This window comes from Caretta caretta, chromosome 21, assembly GCF_965140235.1.
Source record: "Caretta caretta isolate rCarCar2 chromosome 21, rCarCar1.hap1, whole genome shotgun sequence".
Classification (NCBI taxonomy): Eukaryota; Metazoa; Chordata; order Testudines; family Cheloniidae; genus Caretta; species Caretta caretta.
Genome location: NC_134226.1, coordinates 14047692 through 14064470, shown reverse-complemented (window position 1 = coordinate 14064470; position 16779 = coordinate 14047692). Strand labels below are relative to the sequence as shown.

Genomic DNA, 16779 nt, shown 5'->3' with positions numbered 1-16779 from the left:
CTCTCTTTTTTCAGCCTGGGATCCTGTGGGGCATATGGCTCCCGGGTTGGGTCTTGCTCTGGTGAGAGCGAGGCACATAAAAACGACCCTCTCGTGTATTCTCCATGCAGTAGTTGCGCTAGACAGGCTGGGAAACGCTCTCCAGCTTGGATTGGCTGCCCATCGCGTACTGCTGTAAGGACAAAATGTTCCTGAATCCACAGGGCAGGCCTGGTCCCTGCATGATGGGTCCCCCAGGGCGAAGACAGAGAATGTCTGAGCCAGGATATCGGAGTTGAGATCTAGCAGGCAGGCTGGAGAGGGGAATTTTGTACTAAGTGTGTAATTTGTTAGAGGAGACCAACCGGTGGCAGTTTAGAGCACAGGGAAGATAGCGTGCGGCCCAGTGCCCTGCTGTCATTTTATATAAGCCCTTCACATTTGGAGACCCCATGTCCTGCCCTCTCCAGGGCTTTGTGGGACAGACACTCAGCAGACTTCAATGGGAGCTGCTTTGCACTAGCTGAGGATCTGGCTCCGCATCTGGTCCCCTTCACGTATGCTTATCTCTTGCCAGATTATCAACCTCTTTGTCGCCGTCATCATGGACAACTTTGACTACCTCACGCGGGACTGGTCCATCCTGGGTCCGCACCACCTGGACGAATTCAAAAGAATCTGGGCAGAATATGACCCGGAAGCCAAGTGAGTGAGCGCTGGTCTATGGCTGGCCTGGGTCTGAGTGGCAGCCAGGGAGGCCTGCGGATTATTTCCTTAAAAGGCTAAGAGAAGTTAGCACAGCTGGAAGGTGCTGGATTGGCAGCCTGTGGGACTGAAGTCCCCTATTTATCCACAGCTCCGCCATAGCATGGATAGCGTCAATACCAAGGGCTATGACAGACTCTCCAGTGCTGGCAACTTTTAAATCAAGCCTGTATGTTTTTCAAGATGTGCATTAGTTCAAAAGGAATTATTCGGGGCAAGTTCTCTGGCCTGTGTTGTACAGGAGCATTGACCGGTTCTGTTCCCTGCTACCCAGAACGCACTTGTTCACAGGCAGAGCCTTGAGCTTGAAGAAGAATGTCATTTCTTCACTGCTTCAGTGAGCGATCAGTCTGCCGAAACAGGGCCCAACAGGGCTAAATCCAAGCGCACCCCCAGGTTCAGATGCTTGCCTTGAATACACTGTTACAAAGTTATTCATTATATAGTGTATAAACACTTTCCTGCTTAGCGGAGATTAGTTTGCTAACTCCGTTGTTTACCTGATCAGGTTGCTGACCAAGATGATCACCTGGTTGGACTGCTGACCCAGTTGTTAAGCAGATCAGGTTGCTGGCTCATCTTTTCACCCAGCTGTTCTCCCTCCCTGCCAGACAATGTCCCAACACCAAAAATATACCTGCTATATATTACGTAACCTACAAGGAGGTCAGACTGGATGAGCACAGGGGGCTCTTTTGGTCTATGGCTCTAAAGCCCGGCTGAGATGATCATCCAAGGTGCTAATTATAGTGGTGGCTTTCTGAGACCTTTTAAGAACTGGCCTGAGAAACAGCAACTCATTTAACGCAGGCCCCCAAACTACCCCCAGCTGGATTCTAGACCTGGGAGCTTTCCTGTCCCCTGAAGCATCCAGTCCCCAGTGACATAATATGTCAGTACTGTAGTGTCATTCTACAATGGCCTGCAATATGAAATCCCATCGGTTTCAAAATTATCTGCCTACCTACATACTTCTGTGCCCCCCATCTCTGTAGTGCCTGGGGGCCTCGCCTACATTAATGAATTTACCCTCGCAACAGTCTGTGCAGCAGGGAAGTGTCCATGTTGGAGATGGAGAAACTGAAGTACAAACAGACGTAAAGCCCAGATTTTTCAAGGCTTTTGGCACTGCTGCACTGAGTTTTTTAATGCCTCACTGATTTAGGAGCCTAAGGTTCATTTTCAAAAGAGATTTAGGCACTGAAGAGCCAAAAATCCCATTGCCAGCACCTATATCCCTTTGGAAACGAGACTTTGACACCTGGATCAGTTTGGTGTTGCATCACTCAGCGTAGCAGCGTCTGATACCGTTAAAATCTGGGCCTAAGTGACTTCCCCAAGGTCACACAGGCAGTCAGTGGCTGAGCCAGAGATCCAGCGCTTCTGCCCCCGCAAGCCAATTAACCCCACCCCCACCCCCAGCGTTTGCAATTCTACCACAGCTGTCTCTTGACTCCTGCAGGGGAAGAATCAAACATCTGGATGTGGTGACCCTGCTGAGACGCATCCAGCCTCCCCTGGGCTTTGGGAAGTTCTGTCCACACCGCGTAGCTTGCAAGGTAATAAGCCCTTTGCAAAGGGAAAGGTTCCATTATTAACATGCCGGACGGCTAACCTCCCCATCCCAACCCCTCCCTCCAGCACCCCCTGCAGCCTCTGGGTTCCCCAGCTCCCACTGAAAGGAGCTGGGGACAAATCCAGAGTTGGTTTTGAGTATCCTCATGATCTGATATCAAGGGTTTAATGGAGAAGGAGGCTTTTTGGGGGAGCGAGACAATTTAAACGGGCGGAGGCTGACACACTTCAGGTTTCCTGAATGATAATCTCCCATGGTACAGTCAGTCCAAATCAAGGCGGAGAACCCCACCACTGAGAACACTCCGAAGCTCTTGGTCAGACACAAATCTCAGCTAGAGATGGGTCCAAGCTGCACCACTCAGCTCTAGTGTCCCCGTGTTTGGGTCTGGGGTTGGGGTCCAGGCCCTTCTTCGGCTTTGGTGGGTCACATTGTGGCTGCGTGAAAGCTGATGGCGGGAGTCCGAACTCCTCAGTGGGGAACGTGTCCTGTTGCCCGCAGGGGGCAGCTCTCCAAAAGCCGAGGCTGCAGAGGGAGCAGGGAGAGTGGACGGCGTGGCTGTTGTTCCCTAGGCATCTGGCACTTCTTCCTGCACCCGCTCATTCTCCACAGAGCATGGGAGACGTTTCTGACTCACGCCATCAAAGCGTTAACAAAGCCACCCAGTTCCTGGGTTGGAGCTTAAGGCAGCTTTGCCATTTTAAACCAGCTGTGGATTCTGGACCATTGGGTGAAATTGTATGTTATCAAGAGGCCATGGGGTCTGATCCCGGAATCCTTTGGGTTGGACGGGCTCTCTAGTGGATCCTCTAGTGCACCCCGCTGCCTTTGTGGTTGGATGGATTTCATTGATCCCATCCCATCCCTGATAGAAGGATGTCTTCCCAATTCCCTCACCTTCAACATCTTCACTGGTGAGGCCACTCCCGCCATACGCAGCCTGCTGCTTAACCCAACCCGTCCGTAGAGTTGTAACCTTTAACCTGACCGTTCCCATGCAGCCAAGGCCTCCGTGGTCAGTCTTTGCTGCCTGGTGAGCTGTGCTCTGGAGAGTGTCCTTTGCACAAGTGCCGTGCAATAGAGACGGATCTCCGTTGTCATGAATATAAGGGGGACTCTCTCTAAGGGGGCTGCTGGACACAGATGGACCGGGAGGGTCTCTCTGGTTCCCTGGCTCTCAGACTGTGTTGCCATTGTCAAGGCACCGCATCTCCCTGAGGCCTGGCCTGAGCAGTCCTGCCGGGGTCTGCTGCCGGGCCTGGGCGTGGGAAGTGCACTCCGGGCTGGGGGTGAACGCGGTTGTCGTTTGTTGCGCAGCGGCTGGTGTGCATGAACATGCCTCTGAACAGCGACGGAACCGTCACCTTCAACGCCACTCTCTTCGCTCTGGTGCGGACAGCCCTCAAGATCAAGACGGAAGGTGAGGGACGCGCTCTGTCTGCTTTGGTGCCCTGCCCTGCCCTGCCAGCACGGCGCTGGCTGGTGCATCTATAGAGACTGCCTCCAAAATGCTTCCCTAGCTCCACCCATGCAGGGGTCCCTCCCCAGCACCAGCATGAGCTGTGAGTAATATCGGCTACCCTGGTGCCTTTCGTCTGGGGACCTAGGGCCAGATCCTTTGCTGCTGCAAATCAGCACGATGTGACTTCAAAGGAGTTAAGCCTATTTACACCTGCTGGGAACTTGGCCCGTTATACTTTAGCCTCGCAACGCCAGTTGTGCGGTAGGGGAGGGTTGTGCAGGGATCCTTTCACCCTTCCGCAGAATGCTGCCTTCTTCTTCGAGTAGCACCCCCCACCTGCGATTGGAGATGTTTAGTAGCAGTGCCCGTGCGTCCCGTGCATGCATTCCCGGCGTCCCCGGGCCCCGTGCTGCGGGTATGTAGAGCTGCACAGGCAAATGGCCCTTGGTTCCTTCTCAACCACCCGCTGGCCTGAGACAGAGCGTCAAGCTTGCCCGCTTCAGCTTAGCCTCGAGTTCTCAGTTCAAGGTTTAGTTTCGTTTACTTGCCTCTCTTCTTTATTTTATAATTGTCCCTCTTCCGTTAACTTGGGGAGGTTCTACTCAATAGGCCCTTTTTTCCTCCCCCCCACACCCAGAGGGGTTTGCCTTGGGGATTGTCATCCACCTGGTGTGCCAGGATTCCTGGGATGCAAGCGCTGCCTTTCCCACTGGGAATCAACCCCTGTCAGCGACAGACATTCCCAGCGTATCCGCTGTCTGGGACACGCCTACAATTCCAGCCAGCTCCAAGGTCTGCTCAGCTTTTAAAAGCAGATCTAAAAACTCCTGGAGAGTCAACTTAGGATCCCCATGATGGAGCTCTCCGTCCAGCCAGCGGTGTTCCCTAGGGGAAGAACGAATGGATTGGTGGTTTGTCTCCCCACAGGTAACTTTGAGCAGGCCAACGAGGAGCTGAGAGCCATTATCAAGAAGATCTGGAAGAGAACTAGCATGAAACTCCTGGACCAGGTCATTCCGCCGATTGGAGGTGCGTCTTCCCATGGGTGATCCAGAGACTGTGTTTGCCATCCTCCCTGGCTTATTTCTCCCTGGCACCCTCTGCCCGCCCCCCAGCCGCCCCACGCCGCTCGGAGGGGGGCTGGGTATAGCCGCTGGGCAGTGTTACACTCACTTGGCTTTCTCCCCTCCAGAGGACGAGGTGACCGTGGGCAAGTTCTACGCCACCTTCCTCATCCAGGAGCACTTCCGGAAGTTTATGAAGCGCCAGGAGGAATATTATGGGTATCGGCCCAAAAAGAACGCCATTGCTATCCAGGTCAGTGCCAACAGGTCTGGGGATCCCAGCTGCTCCTCTTGCCTGGATAAAGCAGCCAGCTTGTCCCTGCTGCACAAAGGCAGGGCAGGGCTCAGGAGGCAGAGTTGCCTATTGGATAGAACACTGGCCTGGGACTCGAGAGACCCGGGCTCTGCCACCAGCGCCGCTGGGCAAGTCATTTCCCCTCTCTGTGCCTCAGTTTCCCCAGCTGTAAAATTGGGATAGTGACACTGACCTCAGTGGTAAAGCACATTGAGATCGCCTCATGAAAAGTGCTCCACAAGAGCGAGGTGGTGGTGTTATTATGTGCCGGGCAAGGTGGGAAGGAGGCCTAAGTATTTGAAGGTGTCGGTACTAGGCTGGCAGAGGAATTCTCGAGGGTGGCCGGAGGGGAAGTCCTGGGACAGAGCTGAACAAAGGGACATGGAGACAGGGGAATGGGCTGTGGGTGGAAGCTCTGCCCCTTAGAACACTGGAAATGGGGCTCCACAGGAGAGCTGGTGGATGAGACAGGAGAGCCCAAACAGATCTCAGTGTGTAAGGGATGGGACCCCACGTTAAGAGGAACAGTCCTGAAGTGGAGGAGGCTGGCCCAGCCTAAGGGACAACTTGGTGGCTGCCTCCTCGGGGCCTGGCAGTTGGTCTCCGCTGCACACAGCTTGGACTGGTGCCTGGACCGAGCTCTGGGCTTTCAAGGGCTTCCCGTGATGGAATCTCAGAGCTGGTGCCCCCACACCACCCTTCCTGCAGCCCTGCTCCTTCCACCATGACCCAGGGTCAGTCTCTACAGGCAGCGCGATCTAGAGGAGTAAGCACGGTGGAGAGCAGCAAGGCGCCTGGGTTCTTTCCCCACTCTGCCACTGACTCATTGTGTAGCCTTGGGCAAGTCACTTCCCTCCTGTCTGCCTTGGTTTCCCCACCCATGAAATGGGGACAAAGAGGCAGGGACAAGGGGAAGGTCTGAGGCTCATGTCACTCCCTGCCCCCCTTCTGGCTGATGGAACGAACAGCCCCACACAAGAGTTTCAACTGGAGTCCAGGCTCCCTGTGTCAGAGGTCCTGGGGGGCATGTCCCGAGCAAAGAGGACTCCCCCCCTGGAGAGATGCAGGTATTTCTCTTGTCCAACCTGGAATGCAGCCATGTCTCAGGGCTCCCCTGACCTCCCCCTGGGGTGTAGGAACATCGGTCCCTGGGTGTCAAATCCAGTTCCAACATGTGCAAGGTGAGATGTGCCAGCCCCCATGGCCCTGCAGGAGGGGCAGAGATGCCGATGCCCTAGACAGACCCCCCGCCCCCTGGCCCCATGACTCAGCTCATTTACCCTCTTCCAGCCCCATTGCGTGAAGTCACTTCTCTGTGTCCCCCTTTCCTCCCCACCCAGTGCACAGAGCTAGCGCCGGGGGAGAGGCTGCTGAACCAGCAGACACCAGAGCCCCCCCTTTGGGAAGTAGGCAAGGCAGCCTGGGCTCGGTGGAGGCAGCTGGGGGGCAGGGCTGCGGGTTCGGGGAAGGAAGCTGGAGCTGCCGGGTAACCGGGCTTTGCTGAGCCTCCCTCTCCCCTTGCCTGGGGAGGAAGCGCTCGCCCTGCCACCAGCAGCCCCGTGAGTGACCTTCCCCATCTCTGTCCGTCCAACCAGGCCGGCCTGAGAAGCATCGAAGAGGAAGCCGCACCCGAGATCCACCGAACGATCTCTGGGGACCTGACCTCCGAGGAGGAGCTGGAGAGGGCCATGATGGAGGCAGCGATAGAGGAAGGGATATACCGGGTGAGCACAGCGAGAGGTACCACCCACTCTCCCCACACCCTCCCCGCACGTACCAGCCCCACCGCCGGTGTCCCATGCGGAGCATCGTGTGCTGAGCGGTGACTGCTGCAGACAGGGTAGGGGCCCCCCAGAAGGTGCCAGGGGTGAGTGATGATGCCCGAGATCAGTCACATTGTCATGGCCGCTTGGTGCCAAACACTTGGGCAGGACCCAGCTCTGTGTGAGCACGTGAGCCGGCGGGCGTGGCACGAAGCCACAAGCATGGGAGATGCCACAGTCTGTGGAAATGGGTCTGATCACAGAGGAGAGGGTCAGTAACAAGAAACCACGTCACCGACTGGCTAAGTCGCTGTCACCGTCTCCTCTGTTCCCAGGCGTTAGGTCAGGGGTGAGCAAACTTTTTGGCCTGAGAGCCACATCTGGGTATAAAATTGTATGGCGGGCCCTGAATGCTCACAGTATTGGGGTTGGGGTGCAGGACGAGGTGAGGGCGCTGGCTGGGGGTGCGGGCTCTGGGGAGGGGCAGAAATGAGGAGTTCAGAGTGCTGGAGGGGGCTCTGGGCTGGGGCGGGGGGGTGGGGTGCGGGGTGGGTGGGAGCTCCGGCTGCGTGTGCAGGCTCTAGGGTGGGTCTGGGGATGAGGGGAGGGGTTGGGTATGCAGGAGGGTGCTCCGGGCTGGGACTGAGGGGTTCGGAGGGCGGGAGGGGGATCAGGGCTGCGGCAGGGGGTTGGGGTGAGGGAAGGGCTCAGGGGTGCAGGCTCCAGGTGGCGCTTATCTCAAGCAGCTCCCAGAAGCAGCAGCATGTCCCCCCTCCGGCTCCTATGTGGAGGCGCGACCAGGCGTCTATGCTGCATGCTGCCCCATCCGCAGGCGCCGCCCCTGCAGATCCCATTGGCCGTGGTTCCCAACCAATGGGAGCTGCCGGGCGGTGCTTGGGGCGGGGGCAGCATGCGGAGCAGAGTCCTCTAGCTGCCCCTACGCATAGGAGCCGGAGCAGGGACCTGCCGCTGCTTCCAGGAACCGCACAGAGTGGCCCCTGACCCTGTCCCTGGCTGGAGCGGGGCAAGCCCCAAACCCCGCTCCCCAGAGGAACTCGAGGGCTGGATTAAAATGCCTGGTGGGCCGGATCCAGCCTGTGGGCAGTAGTTTGCCCACCCCTGCGTTAGGTGGAGCTGCGGGCTGGTGACCTGAGCTCAGAGATCTCTGGGTTCTAATCCCAGCACTGGTGTTATCGCCCTGGCTGTCCCTTCCCCCTCCCCTGTACAATGGGGCTAACTGTAGTGACTCCCCCGGACCGCGAAGTGGATATTAACCAGTTAACATGCTGGAAGAGTGCTCATTCCTGGGATGGACTGGCTAGTGTGTATCGGCACCTCTGCCCGGTGCACAGCTATGTGTCACAGACCCAACACTGCTGACAGAGATTCCCTCTGCACTCCCTATGCTGGGAGCTTCCAGCTGGCTGTGGTGTAATGATAGCCATGGCAACCAAGGTACCAGCAGTCTGTGACAGCGTCCTGCCCCGTCTTGCTCCTCAGGGAATCCCTCGCGTTCAGAGCTGCCTGTGAGTGTGGAAGGGTTTATCTGGTAGGAGAGGCAGCGCTGCCTAGTGGATGGGCTGGGACTGGGCTGCAACTCAGGAGACCTGGGTTCTATTCCCAGCTCTGCCATGGACCTACTGGGTGACCTAAGGCAAGTCACTTGTGCCTCAGTTTCCCCCGCTGTGAGGTGGGGAGCTGAGCCCCCTATTTATAAAGAGCCTCTGTAAGAACTGGGGCTGTTATTACTGCTGCCCTGCTGTGCATGACCTTAAATTCAGTTGCCATTACTGGCCTTTGCCGTCCCACCGTGGGCCCAAACCCATCCGGACCGTCGGGCGGCGTGCTCCACAGGCTGGGAGGCCTCAAGAAGCGCCACGGTCAAGGCCCGCTCTGACCTCTCCCCTCTTGGTTCCAGAGGACGGGTGGCTTGTTTGGCCATGTGGACTCCTTCATGGAGCGGAACAGCCCCCTGCAGCCCCACGTGACCAGCCAGAGACCCCTGCAGTTCACTGAAGTGGGGAGCGAAGACGTGGACTCCCCCGTCTTCCTGGATGACTTCCCGCCGGACAGGAACCCCAACACCAACAACAGCAATGCAGCTGCACGGTCGGAGACAGCCCCCCAGGGCGCGTGGCGGCCGGGGGGGGGGGGGGGACCGCAAGGGGTTATGCTGTCTGTGTAAATGGTGCATTCTCCATAAGAGAGGGACCCATTCATATCCCTCGACTGCACAGCTGCTGTGACTCGGGGAGCTTGGCGCTCGGGGACCGTGAGCGTGGGTGAACGGGTGCAGCGGCGGATGCTCACGTGCGTGCACGTGTGTGTGTGTGAGCTTGTGTACGCGTGTATATGTTGACGCTTGTGTGTGCGGGGGCAGACACTGGCCGCCTCCCGCCCCGTTAACTGGGGGGGGAAGGGGGGGTGCAGTTTCTGCCTTCAGGTCTCAGGCAAAACCAGATGCCCGCCTTGCCCAGGTCTCGTTTACAGAGCATGGCACACGCCTCCCCATGGCCTGGCAGCTTCACCCCTTTCTACCCCAGCGGTTCTCAACCTATTTATCATTGTGGGGTGCCCACCTAACCCCCCCACAAGCCCCTATGCTCAGTGCTCTCTGCCCACACACCCCTCCACAGAGAGGGGGCAGAAGCAGAGAACTGGCTGTGGGGCGTGGGGCAGGGACTCCGACCCTGCACCCTGCTGTGCAGGGATCCCTAACCCCAACACCCGCCGTGTGGGGACCCCAACCCAACTCCCACTCTGCAGGGTTGGGGTGCAGCCAGGACCCCGACCTTGGACGCTGTCAGGACCGCACTGTGCGGGGACCCAGAGCCCGCCGCGTGCCAGGGTGGGTGGCAGCCGGTTGCTTGGACCCAGAGCTTGCCCTGCGGCCTTTATCACACAGCTGAGCGGGCTGCAGATCCTGTTTACACCAGCAGGTGTCAGACTAATCCCAGCAACAGGCACCTGGCAGCTGCCGGGCTGTTTTACCCCAGAGGAAGATCTGGCCCCAGATTATCGGTGCGGCACTTTAGGGTCTAGAACAGGGCAGAGACCAATTTAGAGCAGCGGTGAGCAGAGCCGCTCTGACACCAGACAAGGCCGGGGGGCTCGGCCCCACTGCAAATCGGGCCGCGTGATTTCAGGCACCCAGGCTAAAGCTCTGGTCACTGGGGCTAGTTCTCTACGCAGACGTGCCCCTTTTGTGAAGCCCTGGACAGCTGCAGGTGCAATGAATGACGCCAGCTGGCAGACTGCCCCGCCAACCCTCTGAGGCTGCCCCTGTGACTGTTATCCATATGGACGCTGCAAGGACCTTGGACTGGCGTGCGCAGCGTGACTCCTTTGGCCTGAGCCCAGTTGTGCCCATCTGTACGTGGCTCTCGGTTTCCCAAGCCCTTCTTCGCTCCCTCTGGCCCTGGCGGTGATGTTATGTAGTCAGACAGCTCCAGAGACTACAGAAAAGACACAGCGACCGCCCAGAGCGCTTGTAATTGAAGCATGACATGCCCCTGGCAGGGTCATCCACAGGGCTTGGCTGGACAGGGGAACCTCGGATCTGAACGCGTCGGCTGCTACTGCTTGAATTGAAGGAGTAAGGCTGGTAGCTCGGCAGCAGCAGGTCCAGGAATGTCTTTGCATGGTCCAGCCAGAAGGGGGCAATAGGCTGCAGCACGGTGCTAGCCTGGGGTCCGGACCCCTGGACAAAACAACACAGGAGGGCAGTGAAATGGGGGGACGAGGGTTACCCCACAAACATAACGGGGCTGTCCTCATTAGTTCTTCTGCTATCCGTCCCGGTGGGGGCTCCACCGTAGGAGGCGTGTGCCCTGGACTGGAGCCTGTGCCGTCGTGCTGGTGGCCTGCGCCGGCTCCGAGCAACGGGATACAGGGATATGGGGGTGTGGGGCAGGGCCCCCAACCCAGGGAGGCGAGAGCCTGCCGCCACTCAGCTCCTTCTCAGCTGCCTGAGGCTCAGGACCGAGTTTTCCGCAGATCGCTGCGTTCTGCGTCCTGCCTTTCTCTCACCTCCGGAAAGACTTTTATTGCGTATTTTCGTTTCTCATTTGTTTTCCTGCCCTATATTTTATGTTCATTTTTATTTCATTTGGCACGTTTCTGTGCTCTTGGAGGGGGTGGGGGTTCCCCACCTACTCCTGGACCTTTTTCTGTGCCGATCAATCTGTTGTGCCTAACGCCCCAGGGGTTAAGCCCTGCCAGACTTGCCACAGGTCTTTTTCCAACCGCGATGGACATTGAAGTTGCCTGCGGTGTTTGGGGAACTCCCCCGTCCCCCCCAGAGCGTGCGATCTGTCTGGAGTTTAAGGGCAGGACCAAAACAACAAGGAGATGAGACTAGCAGTCCTGTTAATGGGACATGCTCTCGCTCCGGAGAGGGCCGCTTCCCCCCAGGCATTAGCATTGGCTCCTTCAGTCATCAGCCCAGCCGCAGCTGGGACCACGGAGGTGAAGCCTTCGAAGAGGAGAAAGCACTCCTCCCCATCCAGAGACGTGGCGAAAAGGGGTAGCTCACCTCGTAAGACCCACTCGCAGGAGCCCTCATGTCCCTTCAGGGGTACCGTAAAGGGGCCGACTGAGCCTGGTGTCGAGGCATCGGTACCGCGTACCTGACCCTCCATGGCACCATGATACGCATGGGGCTACCACTCATCCCTTGGCACCGGCTTCTGACCCCAGCTCTGAAGTGAGACAGGACCCTGCGTCCACCTCAGTACTGCAGCAGTCTCCATCTCAGAGTCCACATTTTCACCTCCAGCTGCCAGCGGCTGTCAGCACCCTCCGGCTCCTTCCAGGCCCCCGTTGTCTGACGATCTCATCATTTCGGATGAGCCCGACTCCGTTGCGGTGGGATCTGTCAGAGCCCCCTCGCCGGTACAGCCTAGGCACCTGCAGGCCAAAACCCACCCAAGCCTCCAGCAGTCAGCACCAGCCACACTAGCTGAGCCATCACGTAGCCTCTGAGGTCCCGGTACAGGAATCCATCCTGGTGCCATACCATCCAGCTCCCAGGGGTCCCTGTACCAAGGAGGACCCTAGAGAACCAGACAGGCATCGCAGACCCAGAGATGATGACTGTCATTGGGGACACTCTCCCTGTTCCCTCCCCCCGTCAATGGGAGTCCTGGGGGCCATTTTGGTGACCAGTTCTACAGGATGCCAAGAAGAGATTACAGGCACCCACTGGTCCCATTCCATCCATGGCAAGCAGCTGTCTGTCCCCTGGTACCATGCACTTCTTCGGTACCAGACGATATGCAGCAGGAGTCAGCGCCTCCACCTGAGGAGGTCTCACCTCCTTCAGCTGAGTCCTCTTCATCTGTGGACAAGGCAGTAATGCCACCCCCGCCCTCCTCTGCCGATGAGTTCGAAATGTTCCAGGAGCTCATGAAGAGGCCAGTGGACTCTCTCCAAATCCCGCTTGAGGAAGTCCAAGAGTCATAACGTTCTTTGGTGAATATCAATCCCCGAGGAAAGATTGCTCTGCCCAGTAATGAGGCACTGCTGTGCCCAGCTCGCACTCTGTGGCAAGCACTGGCCACGATTCCACCCACCTGAAAGAGAAGTGATAAGAAGTACTACATCCCACCAAAGCGGAGGGAACGCTTCTTTTCCCACCCTCGTCCTAATTCCGTAGCAGCCAATGAAAGGAGCCATCAGACTCGATCTAGACCCTCTCCAATAGACAATGAATCCAAGAGACTGGATGTATGGGGCAGAAAGAGCTACTTATCAGCTGCTCTTCAATTCCGTACTGCCAGTTACGGGCCTGGGTGATGAAATGGGACTTTACCACTTACTCAGAACATACACACTTCATTGAACATCTGCCATGAGACCAGAGAGACCAGCATTATGGAGGTCCTGTCCCGCCTCCTGCTGGGGGCAGTCGAGCTGGTTCCAACAGCACTCACCAGGAAAGGATTCTATTCCAACTACTTCCTAGTTCCCGCGAGAGACAAAGGGGGAGGCTGATTCTCAACCTCAGAAATTTGAGCAACTAAGTTCTAGCACAGCAGTTCATCAGGGTGACACTAGCTCCCATTCTCCCATTGTTGGATCCAGGACACTGGCTCATTGCCCTCGACCTACAGGACGCCCATCACCACAAGTGTTTGCTTTGCTTTGTAATCGGAACAGACCACGATCGACATCGAGTTCTCCCTTCTGGACTCTCCACGGTGCAGAGGGTGTTCACGAAGTTCCTCTTGGCAGCAGCAGCTGGTCTCTGTCAATGGGGGATCTCGGTATTCCCATATTTGGACACCTGGTTGATCAGGAGTTGATCGCTCCAAGAGGTCCAATCAGCCATGGCCAAGGCGTTAACTTTATTCCAATCTCTAAGACATTGCATCAATCACAAAAAATCGATCCTAACTCCAATGTAAAGGATAAACTGCATAGGAACTACTCGGGAGCCCACAACAGCAAGAGCCTATGTTTTCTGGGAGACATCTTCCACCCTACCTGGCCTAATCTCAGTGCTACAGTTCAGCCCATAAACAAGCATGAGGGCTTGTCTTCAGCTCTTGGGACACACATCTTCCTGCATGTTCATGACTTCCTATGTGAGACTCCATCTCAGATGTCTCCAAGATTTAGAACAGTAAATATCCCAGACAGACACCACCTGTCCAAACGGGTCACAGTGCTTCAGAAGGTGTTGGATTCCCTTACATGACAGAAAGACCCACAGAGAGTCTGTGTGAGAACCCCATTCTTGCATTGCACACCATCAAAGATCCTCATGACAGATGCTTCCTCTCTGAACCCCAGGGCATGGATCCCAAATGGCTCTCAACCATGGAGTTAACTCGCTTGGCTGCAGTTCAGTCAATTTGTTTGCCTGGCAGAAAGCCCAGTACCGGCAACACTTATCTCCAGAATGGAAACGCCTTCACTCTTGATGCTCTCTTTCTTCTTCCCAAGCCCCAGAAGTTCCCCTTTCCAAAATACTTGACCACCTGCTGGAATTAAAGATACAGGGTCTCTCCGTGCACTCTGTTAGAGTGCAGGTGGTTGCTCTCACAGTTTTCCAGTCACTCATCCAGGGCTTCTTGGTTTTTGCTCGCCCTGTCACAGCCAGATTCCTCCAGTGTCTATACAACTGGTTTCCTCCTGTTTGGGACCCAGTGGGACCTCAACCTGCTTCTTAATGCTCCAAGGAAAGCCTCTGTTGAACCAACGGCCACCTGCTGTCTCCTCCACATCTCCTTCAAAACTTCATTCCTGGGCGCCATTACTTCAGCAAGATGAATCGGAGAGCGGGGTCACTCCTGGCTGACACACCATATCCCCCCCTTTCATAGGGACAAGATTCTACTGTGTCCCCGTCCCTGTTTTCTTCCTAAGGTTGTAGGAATGTTCTTGGAAGATCACATTAACCAGGAGATTCGCCTGCCAGTGTTCTACCCACATCCTCAGGCCTCCAGAGAGGTCTCAAGCCTTCATTCGCTGGATGTTCAATGGGCCCTTGCCTTCTCTGTGGACAGGACTAGGTCCTTGCGGGCCTCTCCCAGGCTACTTGTGTCGTGAACAGAATGAATGAAGGACCTGTTTCCAGTCCAGCCAGGGGTTGTCTGTGTGTTGCAGGTTGTATTTTAACCTGTTATGACAGAAGGGGGGTGTTCCCCCCCACGGTGACAGCGCATTCCACTGGAGCTCAGTCCACATCCAGTACGTGCCCATAGCAGAAATCTGCAGGACTGCGACTTGGTCTTGTGCTAGCCTGTGCCAAGCATGTGCCATCTCTCCTGTTTCCAGAGAGGGCACTGCCTTTGGTGATATCGTTCTCCGAACAGTCCTTGACTCACCTCTGTGGCATCCCCCTTCCTCTCTGAGTTACTGCTCTGGAGTGTCCTGCGGCCACAGGGACGTACGCTCGACGAAGAAGGGACGGTGACTTACCTTACGTAACTTGAGTTCTTTGAGATGCTTCGTTCCTATGGGTGCTCCACACCCTGACCCCCGGTCTCCTTCCCCTCCGCTGCGGCAGGTCTGGCTTCACAGCTGAGAAGGCGCTGAGCGGTGGCAGGCTCACGTTGCCCTGTATCCCTCCTTCAGAGCCCAAGGTGTGACTCTGTGCAGTGCCACACGACTGTAGTCTCCGATCAAAAGTGCACCGGCCCGTGCAAATCCTGTGGTGAAGCACCCATCGGCCAGAACATCTCAAAGCACCCAGGGTAAGTCACCTCCCCCTCTTCACACTTAGTGATGCTGTCCTCTCTGTCTGTCCCCATTCACCTCCTCTGTCTATCCCGAGACAGACCCTTCTATCATAGAATCATGGAATCATAGAACTGGAACAGACCTCGAGGGAGCATCTACTCCAGTCCCCTGCACTCAAGGCAGGACGAAGTATTAGCTAGACCGTCCCTGACAGGTGTTTGTCCAACCTGCTCTTAAAAATCCCCAATGATGGAGATTCCACAACCTCCCTGGGCAATTTATTCCAGTGCTTAACCACTCTGACCGTTCGGAAGCTTTTTCCTGATGTCCAACCTAAACCGCCCTTGCGGCAAGTTAAGCCCGTTGCTTCTTGTTCTGTCCTCAGAGGTTAAGAAGAACAATTTTTCTCCCTCCTCCTCGTAACAACCTTTTATGTACTTGAAAACTGTTCTCATGTCCCCTCTCAGTCTTCTCTTCTCCAGACTAAACAAACCCAATCTTTTCAATCTCCCTCACAGGTCATGTTTTCTAGACCTTCCATCATTTTTGTTGCTCTTCTCTGCACTTTCTCCAGTTTGTCCACATCTTTCCTGAAATGTGGCACCCAGAACTGGACACAATTCTCCAGTTGAGGCCTAATCAGCGCGGAGTAGAGCGGAAGAATTACTTCTCGTGTCTTGCTTACGACACTCCTACTAATACATCCCAGAATGATGTTTGCTTTTTTTGCAACAGCCTTACACTGTTGACTCATATTTAGCTGCTGATCCACTATGACCCCCAGATCTCTTTCCGCAGCACTCCTTCCTAGGCAGTCATTGCCCACATTGTATTGTATGTGTGCAACCGATTGTTCCTTCCTAAGTGGAATTCTTATTGAATTTCATCCTGTTTACTTCAGACCATTTCTCCAGTTTGTCCAGATCATTTTGAATTTTAATCCTATCCTCCAAAGCACTTGCAACCCCCCCAGCTTGGTATCGTCCACAAACTTTATCAGTGTACTCTCTATGCCATTATCTAAATCATTGATGAAGATTTTGAACAGAACCGGACCCAGAACCGATCTCTGCAGGACCCCACTTGTTAGGTCCTTCCAGCATGACTGTGAACCACTGATAACAGCTCTCTGGGAACAGTTTTCCAACCAGTTTTGCACCCACCTTATAGTAGTTCCATCTAGGTTGTTTTTCCCCAGTTTGTGTGTGAGAAGATCAAGTGAGACAGTATCAAAAGCTTTACTAAAGTCGAGATACATCATGTCTACCGCTTCTTCCCCATCCACAAGGCTTGTTGCCCGGTCAAAGAAAGCTATCCGGTTGGTTTGACACAATCTGTTCTGCTGACTGTTATCACCTTATAATAATGTATCCATCCATCTGTCCATCTCCTTACACAGCCATCCATTCAGTACCTAGGGTGTCTATCTGTCCAGTCATTGTTTCTCTCTCTAATACAAGTGGAGTTTGTGCTGTTTTTATTAATATGATTGGGAGGGGGGTGTCAAGCCGGAGGGGAAGGGATGAGCCCAGAGGTGCTGAAGAAGAGGATGGGGGGGCGAGGAGGGAGCTGTGGTGGACAGAAGGCAGGAGGCGGTGAGGGTTTTGCATGGTGACTGATGCTTGCGAATGGAAGCCCTTGGAGGGGTGGCTGGGGGGTGGTCCCTGCGCCAGACTGATGCTCTTTCC

General features: G+C 55.6%; 1 protein-coding gene across 2 annotated transcripts in view; it reads left to right on the top strand.

The window, feature by feature from the left end:
* CACNA1S (calcium voltage-gated channel subunit alpha1 S) overlaps nt 1-16779 on the top strand; it is an 89969-nt gene that overhangs the window by 68114 nt on the left and 5076 nt on the right. For both annotated transcript variants that reach the window (XM_048826884.2, XM_075121904.1), the window contains exons 33-39: nt 557-684; nt 2207-2303; nt 3638-3740; nt 4710-4811; nt 4975-5099; nt 6737-6865; nt 8823-9013. In XM_048826884.2, coding sequence (XP_048682841.2) covers nt 557-684; nt 2207-2303; nt 3638-3740; nt 4710-4811; nt 4975-5099; nt 6737-6865; nt 8823-9013 — 875 coding nt within the window. The remainder of the gene's footprint in view (nt 1-556; nt 685-2206; nt 2304-3637; nt 3741-4709; nt 4812-4974; nt 5100-6736; nt 6866-8822; nt 9014-16779) is intronic.